Here is a 13,543-nt window from a genome sequence, read left to right on the forward strand (position 1 = left end):
CCTAACTATTGGTTTTTTTCTATTATACTTTGATTCTTCTATAAGATTATGTGAATGATATTGCCCAGGAGAGCAGAAAGCTAGGTATATATATTAAAACAATGATGAAACTAACATAAATTTTTGGACAATGTTCCTCTACTTGAACCGTCAAGTTTGTTTATAAATTGTCGATACCTCTGGTTCTTTTCCTGGCCATTGTCCTGTCATTCTGAAAGATTTTGGCTGACAACTATACTTCCTTGCATTATGTCTCCTCTTTTGATTTTTATGTCATGTGAATTACTGATCCCACAAACCAACACTCAGCCCTACTCAGTCAGTAAACATCTATAGGTCCCCCTGTGTGACAGACATTGTGCCAGGTGCTGGGGCTTTAATACCAATGAGATGATTTCCTTGACCTTAAAGGAGTTTTGTAGGCTTGTGAGGGAACCAAATGTGAAAACAGATGCATGTAATAATTCAGTGTTCTATTATAAAAGATGTGCAGGACACATAGAGGACCTAAGGTCGATGCTCAGTTTTGTAGAGGGAGACAGAAAAAGCTTCATCTCAAAGAAGTGATGATTAAACTGAACCAATTCTGGAAAGACTGGATTAGACAAGAAGTGATAAGGAAGGCATGAGAAAGGCTTAGAGATGAAAATCCACACAATTAGCCTTAATTTGCATTTTTTTAAATTTTATGATTGGGGGAGTGTAAGTCCAATAGGAGACTGTGTTTTCTTGATTATACTATTTTCCTTTTATTTTATGATGCCCTTCCCAATTCTCCTGCTCCCAAACTCCTTAATAACAGAGAGCAGAGTCATACTCATCTAAGACAGCATCTAACATATTTGGCAGGTCCTTAAAATGTGTTGAATGAATGAGTATCATGAATCAATTGATTATTATCTAGTTTAAAGGCAGCTCTTTGCCCTAAAACTATTTCTGAGTGTACTTCATATACTGATACCAACCCCTGTGTTGGGCTTTCAGCCTTTTTGTAGAAATGTCTACATCTTAGAGCTCCAGGGAGAAGGGCCAGGTTTGGCCAGCACTTTTGCTAGAAGTGCAGAAAGGATTCACAGACTGTAAATAGGTGTAGAGTGTAGGTTAAGCTTTGGCTTATGATCTTATTCCTAATTTTAAGAAAAATTACATGCTTTGACTCAAATTATGTGTAAGAAGGTGAAAAATGAGTAATTTAAGCATCCACTTTCACCTTAACAACCTTCTTTTTTTTTTCTTTGTCTTCATCTTCTTTTTTTTTTAATGTTAATATCAATATAATGGAAAGTACCAGTTTGGGTCTTTCAGCCCTCATGAGATATCTACTCCTCATTTACTGGTTCAAACCCTTCAGTAACTCCCTGATTTGTAATTTCCTGATATCCCTGGGCTCAAACTCCCTCCATGGATTCTGTAGCAGCTCCTAGGTGTGGTTGCAGAAGTAGGTAAAGAAAAGCCTATTTTTCCCTCTACTGCTTGGTCTAGTTAGTTTCCACAATATACAGCACAAAGGTGTGAAAGCATTAGTAATTTTATTTATTTATTATTTATTTATTTATTTATTTATTTATTTATTTATTTATTTCTGAGGGTGAAGGAAAACCTCAAAGCAACTCAAAGCTTTAAATATCATCAGTAAGGATGACTCAGTAGACATAGCCTCATGACATAACCAGGTGTCCTGCCCTAAATATTTGTCTCTGTCCAGGAAAGGACCTTTGGGAGAGCTCTTCTTCTCTATATAAGCTTCATTTCTTCTCAGTGATCCTCAACCCCTAGCACTACATTTCCTCAAATCTCACCCATTAACTGTGATAATGGGGTCAGGGAGGCACACTAAGATTTAATAATCGAAAGTCAAGAGAATAAATGGCAGTAGGTGGCCCCTTCCACCAACAATACTCCTCCCAAAGACAAACACTAATTATGAGAGAGAGAGATTACAAATGAATGCCTTAAAGTGAAAGGAGTTATTTTTCTAACTGCCACATAATTTGCAAGGCAACACTCTCTCCAGTTTGGACATCTTATTATTCTGCAGAAAATATAAAATTCCCTTTTTCTATCCTATCCCCACCTTTATCCTTCTGCTCATGACATTTTAAATTGTACTGTTTGGGCCTGCTTGGAATAAGAGAAGGGGCTATTATGGGGCCAGATCCTCATCCAAGGCTGCTCTTTAATAGAAAGGTGCTTCACTGTTGCTGTCCCATTAAGGAATAGATTAACTCCTTATCTGAGAGTCCGCCTTACCCTTGATTTCTAACTAGGCAGGAGGGGAGCCCATGGATTAATCTTCCCCTTGTATAATACAGTTAATTGATGATCTTTGTGCACAATAGCCAGGTCACATGATCTAACAAAGGATTTATTTTTTTCTGATTCATGCTTAACTTTCATTGTCCTACAAAAGAATAAAAATCAAGCTGGATTTAAGTATTTTGTGCTGTGTTTAACTAATCACCTTTCCCAAAGAAAAGGAAATTATACAAACTGTTGTAGAAAATTCAGCAGGCACGGTCATCATAACTATGATATATACTGCAGTTAATTATGAAAAACGTTCAAGTCCTTTAAGAAATCTTAAAAAAGAAAATCTTGAACATGTGGCCATGTATCCTGGTGAAGCTAAAATTGGTGAAAGACAGAGCTGTATGTCAAATGATAATTTCTGCTAAATAATTCAGGCCATCTGAACTCTGATAATTTACTTACTTTAATGAGTATAATGGGTGCAATTAGAGACCCTCTCCCTCATGGTGCCAGACACAATGTGCTCTTACCTTATCATGGGCCCTGTTTTCCTTGGGTAACTCATACCTGCACATGTGTCCTTGTATTCCCTGTGTCTGGCACTAGTAGCCACTAAATAAATGTAGGTTGAAGTCAATAACTAAAAATATTTTGATGACTGTCATGAAGAAAAAAAAGTTGCAGAGCAAAAAGTAGACATTTCAATGAGAAAGTCTGTGTTACATCTCATTTGCAACAAAATGGAATGGGAAAAAAATTTAGGACTTGGGGTTCCCTCTAATGCTGTTTTTTTTTTCTTTCTTCCTTGTAGGGAAATGATGCTGATATGGTGGATAAGAATAAGTGCTGTACACTCTGTAACATGTCCTTTACCTCGGCAGTGGTGGCTGACTCACATTATCAAGGCAAAATCCATGCCAAAAGGTTAAAACTGTTGCTAGGAGAGAAAACCCCACTAAAGACCACAGGTATGTGTGTGAACAGTGATCATAGGAGACACTGAAGTCCAGGCACTGCACCTGTCCTATTAATTATGCTCCCTCTTCAGAAGAGGCTGCCTGAATAGAGGCTACAGGTAGATGCCCTTCGAAACCTAAAGGGATGGCTAGGTAGCCCAGCTGACCTTGCTGCCATAAGACTATTAAATACAATTGCAGGTGCTCATTCTCTCACCCTGGCTCTTTCAGCTAGTAATTCAGCAGCTGACATCTTCTGCAAGGCTGTTTGCATCCTGCAAGATGTTGTCTGTCATATTTATTATATATTATGTAAGATACTGTACCTATTATGTAATGAATGCTTTTCTTCCATAGCTTCAGTGTGTAAGCTGTATGGGTGGTGTTTTGTGTCTAGTGGGTTGATTCACCTGTGCCTGTATAATGCAGGCTATCATCCTGCCCTTATCTTTGTGAGGGTGGGGATGAGGAAAACTCTGGTCTTTAAAAACAGTTTCTTTTGCAGACAACTAAGGTGTTTTTCATTTTTCCCCCTGAGGTGACAATTCCTGTTGTTGTCTGTAATTCAAGCCTGTTAATTTTCACAACAAAAAAGCTTAAGTATTGATAAAAGATCATTTGACCCTGTAATTGCTTAACTGAAATAATTCTTCATAAGTCTATCAAATTATGAAACTAAAATGCTGTTATAATTGAATCGAGTTAGACTATTTGGACAGGGTTTAAATTGTGGTGAAGATGTTCCTAGGCTGGGTTGTAATCCCGAGAAGTTGGGGGTATATTTCATGATGTCTACTCTTCCAATGCAATTAAAATTTAGCAGTGCATTTTATCTTTCTGTCTAATGAATCGTGCATAAATCGTGGGCGTAATTATTTTTTAAATGGTATTTTGGAGATTGGAGAAAGCCTAAAACAATACTTGGCTTTTATTCTCACCAGTGTTTTCCTTAAGAAAAATATCTTCTTTCACCTAGAGAATAGCAAGGAATCTTTTCACTATATTTTTCTACTTAGTTTAACTAAAGGGTATTGTTTTTGAAAAGGTGGCTATGACATTCAGATATAGGACGGGGTTGCAAAGCACCTGAAATCTGGAGCTGAGCTCAGCTTGTTCCACACCCTGTGTGCTAGCATTTTATAAGCAGTCACTCAGTTGAAACTCCTGATTCTTGCTCGCTAAAAGGTTGGATATTCACCTTGTAACCTACTCCCCAACAAATTTCTTAAAATAGACACCTCAAAGAAACAGTCACTGGAAAATTTTTACCTGTTTTCCACAAATGAGTAACTAGCCCATTTGTTCTTTCTGCCTAAGCAGACAATTGCTGTTAAATTTAATTTTGGAGGTAGTGATGGAAGAGGAGAAGCTCTGTCTTTGTTTATCATGTCAATTAGCAAAGGGGAGAGTTATTATTTCTGTAAAAAAAAAAAATCACCACATGGCACAAATGGTTCTTTGTGAATTTAAATACATCCTCCAGATAACCAAGCACCAGTTTGTTTTCCTGAATTCAAATGCCCTCCGAGCTGGTAAATATAACTTGGAGGTAGTTTGTAGTTTCCATCAGTATATTCCAAAGGAAAAATCAAGAGCACTTAAACTGCAACCTTGACTTCATGACTTTGTCTTGGTGTCCACAGAGCTGGCCCAGTCCTCAGTGTGACCAAAATCACATTGCCAGTTAGGCCAGAAGGATGTGAGGGTGGGGTGGGAGGTAAGTAGCTCTATCAGCTTGTAGCTTGAGCTGGGGAAGCAGATTTCAACTGCTTTATGCCAGCATCTCCTTACGTCATCAAACTCACAGTGCCCAGGCTGCACATTTCCCTTCTGTAGCTTAGGCTCTCATCCGTTCTCTCTAAAGCTGCTTGGAGCGGAAAGGGTCTTGGAGGATGGCAACACTAGACAGAATTAGAGGGTCTGGGAGCTAAATTGGTCCCTGGGTTTGGGTTGGTGTCAGCCCAGCTGCTGGCAGAAAGCAGAGGAAGTAGTGTGTCCTACTAGAGCCAGGTGAGTCATAAGGTACAAGGATAAGCAGAGGGCAGGCATTGGGAGGTGTGGCAGAGGATAAGATTTGAAGGTTTAATAGGAGAGTGGAATCTAGCAATGGAGAGTTTAGGGATAGAGATCCTGCAGAGATCAAACTGGGTACCAGCATCAGGAAAGCCTGGCTGGTGGTAGCAGGGCCCTAACTGCAGACTGGTGAAAGTAAAGGCTGTTAAGAGTGTGACTGGGCACCATCATTTAAGACAAGAGGATTGGGCTAGAAGTCAAGTGTAAGGAACAAATCAGGAACCTGGTTTCCAGACCAAGGATGTAGGTTGAAGCTTGGTCTCAAACACAAATTCACATACTGTAAGTAAAGATAAGGACCAAGAGGCACCAGAAAAGAACACCTAGGCTGTGGGCTCCCTGAGCTATGAAGTTCAGTCCCTCCAGCTCCCTGAATAGAGTCAGGATGACCTGCCATCCTTTCTTGCTGCATGAGGCTAAGCCCAGTGGTCATTCTTGAAGGATGTCACCCTCTAAGCTGTGACTGCCCTGTGCACATCTAGGAACAGCTCTGCCTAATCAATCAGCTTGGCTTGAAATTATTTTTCTGATGAAAACAAAAGGGGGGAAAAAAGAACATATAAAACCCAACCAACTGAATTAAGATGCTAAGGAGAAACAAGCCTCCTGCTCAGATATGCTGTGTAAGCTACCCCTCCCAGAATAACAAGCTCTTGAACTGTAGTGATTTCTGGGTAGGGATAATTGAAGCACAACTCAGTGCTTCCCCCAGCTACTCCATCTGACGAGGGTGAACAATTGGTATCTGTGAATCATTACCTTTCCGCCTACTTAAGATGTACTTTGATCAAGCATCAACTGGATCTCCTGCAGAATTATTGCAGTTCGAGTTGTCTTCTCCAGATGGGGACATGTTTACTGGAATTTCTGAAATGCCTGACAGACCTGCGGGGACAAATACCAGCTTCCATCCTTGTTGGTTAGTGTGCTTCAGAATCTCTGTTCTCGTTCATGCTCTTCTAGATCCTGCTGTAAGATGAAAGCTTGAGAATTCGAGGCCCACTGTGTTGTTGGGGGTCAGCAGACCTCAGCATGGAGGTCTTGCCCAGATTGGGACTGGCCAGAAGTTGCCATAGCATGAGAAGGATTTAGAGGAGGCATAGGCCAGAGGTTGGAACAGTGAAGGGCATGACAATCCTCTCCTTAGGGGGAGAATAAAGGAAGCAGAGGTGTTTTAGCATGGAAAAGAGATTGCTCAGGGGCAAATCTTTGGAAAGCTGTTATGGGAAAAAAGAGATTCACGTTATGGGTGTGTGTGTCTGAGTGTGAGAGTATGTAAAAATAGGTGAGTGTGTGTGAGTGGGAGTGTGTGAGAATAAGTGAGAGTGTGTGGATGTGAGAGTGTGAGAAAACATGGTGAGAATACACGAAGGTGTGTGCTTGTGTGTGCATGGGTGTGAGAATATGTGAGTGTATTTATGTTAGGGAGTGTGTGAGAATATGAGTGTGTGAGAGAATATATGTGTATGCATGTGTGAGTGTCAGAAAAAGTGTTTGAAATATGTGAGAGTGTGTGTATGTGTGTGCATGTGAGTGTATGAGAGCATTATGAGAATTTGTGAGTGCATGTGTGCATGGGTGTAAGAGTGTGTGGGAATGTGCGAGTGTGTGAGAGAATATGTGTGTAATGCACGTGTGAATGTGAGTGTGTGAAAGTGTATGTGTGTAAGTGTAATTGTGTGAGAGTGTAAGAATATGTGAGTGTGTGTGGGAATATGTCAGAGTGTGTATGCATGTGTGAGCGTGAGTACATGGGAAGGAGTGTGTTAATGTGTGCTTGGATGCAACAGATATACCCAATTAGTGGGTAGAAAATTAAAAAGTTATATTTGAACTCAAGATAAGAAAAAGATTAGTAAGTTCCAGAGATTTCTATAATGAAACCAAAAGGAAAGCCAACGAACTGATCAAGATGTTGGAGAGAGCAGTGCCCTGCTCAGGTGTGCTGCTATGTAAGCTGTCCCTCCAGAGTAGCAGGCCCTAGAGCTGACATCAGACTCAGGCAGGATGTGTGGCTGAGGGGGGGTGGGGTGCTGTTGAAGCAGAAGCTAGCTGATACTTGGCAGGGCATTTCCTGAGGGGATTCCATCTGAAGACATCAGCCTAGATGATATTTAAAGTCCTTGCACCCTGATTCCCTGCCTGATGCTACCGTGGGCTTGACCCACTGACCTGATAGGCAGCAAAAATATTGGCCTGGAAGTCAGGAGACAGGAGCCCAGACCTCATCTTGGCCTAAGGTGCAATGTGATCTTTGGTAGGTCCATTATATTTTCCAAGCTCATTTTTTTCTCATCTGTCATTTCATTCTAACACCAGATGTGGTTATCTCACTGGCCCTTTTATGGAGCAAACGATAGATTTAAAAAGCTTCAGAAAGTAGAAGGTTATTCACAGGTGAGCATGTGGTAAATAAGTTGATGGGGTTGGGGGGACAGCCTGAGTCCTTTCTATCAAAGATTCTGACTTCCTGGTTAACACAGGGTTGTTCAAGCACTACTTGGGAACAGCACAAAGGGACATCACGTGTGTCTCCTTGGAGACAAGCCTTTCTGAGACAAGTTCGATGAGCCAAGGCATGGCCTGGCACCGGAGCTGCCCACTGGAGTTAGGCAGTGCTGGTGGGCATTGGGGGGCAGGGGATGGCAGCGGAGCTGAGGAGACAAAAGGGCCCTGGGCATAAAGGGGACCCGTCAGGAGGAGAGGGACCCCGTCATTAAGCTGGGGGCAACACCCTGGATCTGGAAGTGATAACTGGCAAGTAGATGAAATAGTAAATCATTTTCAAGACCAGAACTCAAGATCTTCAAGGATGAAAGAAGGAACCAGACACCTTAATGAGGACCCACAGCGGGTAGAGGTCCCAGGAATGTGGAAGAAGCTCTGTTAGCAGAGCCAAAACGCAAATTGATGAAGGGCTAGAAGCCGATGCCAAACCTCAGAGGTCAGGCTGCCACTGCTCGAATTCTGTTTACCCCAGGCTGGGATTTGGCCCTGGATGCCCCTCACAAAGACCTGAGTCTGTGGGTGATGGTGAGCACTTCTAACAGAGTAAGGAGGATGAGGAACCAGACAGAGCCTTGAGGCTGTATGCTGCATCATGGCTTCATTCTGGGATTCACAGTGAAGTATGGCTTTTCCCAAACAGCTGCCTGGGTGGCGCATAAGGGTGTGTGCTAGAGGGCTGCAGGTCTGCCAGTGACTAAGCCCCGAGGGCAAGATCACTGCCTGCAGGAGACCAGACGGTGGTTTCCAAGGATGTCCCTGTCCTGATCCCCAGAGTCTCTATGAATAGGTGTTACACAGGAGGAGTTAAGATTGCATATGGAATTAAGATTTCTGACCTCTAGAATGATAATAAAATAAAATCGTGCTGTTTAAAGCCATTAAATATGTGGTAATTTGTTATAGCAGCCTCTAGGATAGACACAGACCTAAGTAAATACTTAGCCAAAAAGGCAGTCCTTGATGTGCCTTCCACATATTCAACTCAGGGAAGCTCAGATGCAATGTAGGCAGCACTGACGTCACTCTGGCCAGGGACTTGCCTGAGGGGCAAAAGTTCTACCTTCATATCAGTGTCTTATTCCCCAAACACAACTTATTACTATACCCTGCAAAACATCTGGTCTATTTCCATCGAAAGCAAGGTGAATTCCTTCCTCTAGTGCTCAGGAGCTTGTACAAGTTAGTTCTGGACCTCCCACCTTATTGCCTCTATCTGCTCCATAGACCTTTTCTCCCAGACAGGTCTTCTGTACCACCAGCCCACTGCACTTTCTCGGCCACTGTCCTATAGCCCAGAGGCCCTTCCCTCTTCCTGCTGTGGGTCTTCATAGCTTCATCTTCCAAGCATTGGTGCAGGCCTCATGTGGTCTCTGAAGTGCATCATGGCTGCTGGAAATTGCAAGGCATATGGCACCAGCTTTGAAGGCAGACATATGTGAACCCCCCCCACCTTTATTAGCAGAAGACTTCACTTGCTTTAGCCTCCTTTTCCCCATCTATACAGTGGGTATAATGCTATGACTTCTATTAAGGGTTTTCTATCATGATTATACAGGCTGGTTAATAAATGCAAAGTGCTTATCACAGTGCTCAATAAATCTTAGCTCTGTCCACTCAGGAAATGGAAATGTGTTTACTTACTCTTCTCTGAATGCTGTGCCATATAATTTTGTACTTAAAATATCTTATCTATTGTCTATGGCTGCTTCCACTCGGTGAGTTTACCTTACCCATTAGTCTTTTTTTTAATAGTAATTTTTTATTATGTTATGTTAGTCACCATAGAGTATATCCTTAGTTTTTGATGTAGTGTCCATGATTCATTATTTGTGTATAACACCCAGTGCACCATGCAATATGTGCCCTCCTTAATACCCATCACCGGCCTCACCCATTAGTCTTTAAGCACTCTTCACAGAGGAACTATGTCTCCACACTTATTCTGAATTCTGCCACATTCCCGTACACAATCTTGCCTGTCGTATTCTTCTCCAGGACAGAGAGTGACAGAAAAATGTAATCTGGTGTTCAGTCCCTGCTTGAGGACTAGTACAAGCATAGAAGTATGGGCTGGGGTACACAGTCACAGAAACCTGGGGGAAAAGAAGAATCAAAACAGCCACAGAAATCTGCCAAACAAAACATTAATCCAGTGTGATTGGGTAGATGGGGGAAATGGGAAATGGGAAGAGCCAAGAGAAATAAGCAGGAGATCAGATTTGAACAGAGGTTAAGTTGGAAGATAGAAACAGCCTGAATGCTCAAAAGGCTAGCCACTGAAGCTTTGGATTGTGTGCTGGGGGCTTTGGATGTCTTCCAGGTAGGGGGCTGTTAATAAAGGTGTTGGCCTGGCCATCCAGAGTATGGACTAGCTGATACCAGCAGCCTTGGAGGAAGCACAGCCAGTGCAAGGGGCTGGAGTAGGGGAAGATATGAACTGTAAGCTGGGAAGATCTCAGGGTAAGGATCAGGAGATGGGGAAGGAAGCTGAGTTGGGAATCCAAGGGGTAGCAGGTTTGTCAGATGGGAGCAGAGCAGAGCAAAGTCAGGGCTGGGTGATTCTGCCAAATCCATTATTGTTGGTGGCCTCAATTGCTCCTGCCTCACGGAAGGCAGTGTAGCTTCTAACACCGAGCTCAACCTGTGTTTAAGATGTGTCAGTATTGCCTCCAGGAGGGGCTGCAGGAAGTCCTAGCTGCTTCTAAATGGAGCTTCTCACTGAGTGGAGGCTCAGCCAGCTCCAGTCCCACCTGGCTTTCTAGCCATAGGTAGTTCAGACTGCATCGAGCATGGGGCCCTCTGTTGGTGACTGACCCAGGGAAGCTGGCATTCTCAGACAGAAAATGTCCACCCCAAGGGATAGAAGTCCTTTCTCATGCTTCATTCCCCCTTCTGATTACATGAGAGACTATGGACTCTGAGAAACAAACTGAGGGCTTCAGAGGGGAGGGGGGTGGGGGAATGGGATAGACTGGTGATGGGTAGTAAGAGGGCACGTATTGCATGGTGCACTGGGTGTTATATGCAACTAATGAATCATCGAACTTTACATTGGAAACCGGGGATATAATGTATGGTGACTAACATAATATAATAAAAAAACATTAAAAAAACCCAAGGGATGTACTGTATGGTGACTAACATAATATAATAAAAATATTATTAAAAGAAAAAAAAAGAAGTCCTTTCTCCATCAAAGTTGAAATTCCCTCGTCTGGTACCACCATAAGAGAATTCATAACGTGAAGGTTTTATTTCATTATTTTCTTAGCTTAGTCCCTCTCAACCAACATCCTGTGTCCTGGAAACACAAAGATGAATGAGACACTCCTTGCCCTCTGGAGGCTCCCCATGGAATAGGAGGGAACATGGACACTGAAATACAAAAAACAACACACCGTGAAGGTCTCCAAATACAATAGGATATTGAAAAGGTTAAAGTAATTGTGGTTGGAGTGTTCTGGGAAGAACTTATGAGGAGAGCCATTTAAGTAAGGTCTTAATAACCATCCAACCAATGGAGATTGTTAGGGAAGGGTCTCAGTTTCTCAAAGGAATCCTTAATCTAGACCTGAGTTTCTCATCTCAGGAGTCTTGACATTCTCCATTGGGGGAGGGGTTGTTCTATGCACCATAGGATGTTTAACAGTGTCCCTGGCCTCTACCCACTAGATTCCAGAAGAACCTCATTAGTTGTGACAATTAAAAAAAATGTCTCTAGACATAGCCAAATGCTTCTTAGGGGGCAAATCTGACTCCAGTGGAGAACCACTGATGTAGATTAGGGATTAGCAAATTTTGGCCTGAGGACCAAATCTGACCTGCTGCCTATTGTATGATCTGCAAACCAAAAATGGTTTTTATGTTTGTAAATGGTTTTTAAAAAATCAAAAGAATATTGTGACACTGGGAAAATACATAAAATTCATATTTCAGTCCATAAATAAAGTTTTATTGGAACACAATCATACACATTCATTTATGTTTGGTCAAGACTGCTTTTGGGCTAGAGTGGCAGAGCTGAATAGTTGTGACAGGAACCATATGGTCCACAAAGCCTAAAATATTTGCTACATGGTCCTTTACGTGAAAGATTTGCTGAATTCTGATCCTAATAATGAATGATCTCAAGGAAGAGGCAGCATGGAGAGAATGGTACTGGTGGGTTTGTATATAAAATGCAAGCATTTTCCTGGGCTGTACACACCTATGAGGAGCAAGGGGAGGTACCGAACAGGACAGGGATCAGCAGATAGAAGGACTGAGGGCAGAGGAAAGTTTGAGAGATGTACCTTGCGGAGGTAGCCCAAGAATTAAGAATAAGGGGAACCCTTCCCCTTGTTAAGAGCAAGAAAGGTCTCCAGAGAAGCTGTAAGCCTCGAGTGATAGCCAATGTCTCCACTAGGTCTAAAATTCTAAGACATTTATGAAGACTAAACAGATGAATATTACCGTGATTTTGCCAAAGCCTTAGTATGCTTATAACTTGTGATTTTTAATTCTTAGTTGAAATCTATGATCCAATCTATATTAGTTTCCCAGAGCTGCTGCAACAAATTATCATAAACTGGGTGGCTTAAAATAACAAATTTATTCTCTCATAGTTCTGGAGGCTGAAAGTCCAAGATCAAGCTGTGGGCAGGACCATGCTCCCTCTGAAGGCTCTAGTGAAGAATTCTTCCTTGCGTCCTTCTGCCTTCTGGTGGCTGCTGGCTTCCCTTGGCATTCTAACCTTATCACTCTGATCTCTGTTTCCACTGCCACATGCCCATCTTCTCTGTGTGTCTCTGTGTCCTTCGTCTTATTGTAAAGACACCAGTCACTAAATTTGAGGCCCGCCCTCATTCAGTATGACCTCAACTCGGCTTAACTAGTTACATCTGCAAAGATCTTGTTCCAAAGGAGTTCCCATTCTGAAATTCTGAGTGCACATGTATTTGGCCAACTTCTTTTAACTGATGGCACATGACAAAGGCCATAGGCCCTGAGATTATGCTTGCTAGCTAGTGTTTTTCCCCCTTTTCTCATAGTAAACTCATCAAACAAGATAATTGAAATAAAAAGGAGACTGTGTTCTTACTTAAAATTCTAAAGAAGATACCATTTAGCTATTTTTTAAAAAATTTTTTGAAGAGAATATGAATTATGTAATAGAAATCTGAGACATAGGGAAAAAACCCTGTAAAATACAGGTATTCCCCATTGTCTCCCATTTATCAAAGTGAAATTTTAAGATTATCCGTAATCTGAATAGTTAGGTATTATATTTAGGATTAACAAGAAAATTAATTTGTGCTTGTGGCAGACAAGTTCCTCATCCAAAATTCATTTCCTTCCGACATTCCCCAGACTTTGAATTGATTATGTGTAGATGTAACGTGCATTATTTTAAAACCAGGCTACAAGACAGAGGAGGGCCATTCAACCTACATTAGACTTTGCAAGAACAAGAAAGATGCCTTTATTGTGACACTTTGGGGTTGTTTGTTATTGCAGGGGAGACTAATCTATCCTGGTTGATTCATTGTCCCTTAAAGTTACTGTTTCACATAGAAGCTTTTATGAATATATCTATCATTCTTAGCAAAAATGTATATTGAGCACTCTCTTTTATGTCATTCTCAAACATCATTGGCTTGACAGGAAATGGCATCAAACTTGGCAGTAACCTTTCCTTCATTTTTGACCCTTAAGAGTTTGAAGTTTCCGTAATGTGTGTGTTTTTTAACAACAGTAGAAGATTGATAGCAGACACT

The 13,543-nt window shown here is 41.7% G+C and overlaps 1 protein-coding gene across 3 annotated transcripts in view; it reads left to right on the top strand.

Annotated features, from left to right (window-relative positions):
* The window catches only part of ZMAT4 (zinc finger matrin-type 4), a 466,414-nt gene that overhangs the window by 195,492 nt on the left and 257,379 nt on the right, over window positions 1-13,543 (top strand). For all 3 annotated transcript variants that reach the window (XM_002918539.4, XM_034647643.1, XM_034647642.1), the window contains one exon: window positions 3,062-3,218. In XM_002918539.4, the coding sequence (XP_002918585.2) occupies window positions 3,062-3,218 (157 nt within the window). The remainder of the gene's footprint in view (window positions 1-3,061; window positions 3,219-13,543) is intronic.

Source organism: Ailuropoda melanoleuca, chromosome 18 (assembly GCF_002007445.2).
Source record: "Ailuropoda melanoleuca isolate Jingjing chromosome 18, ASM200744v2, whole genome shotgun sequence".
NCBI classification, from domain to species: domain Eukaryota; kingdom Metazoa; phylum Chordata; class Mammalia; order Carnivora; family Ursidae; genus Ailuropoda; species Ailuropoda melanoleuca.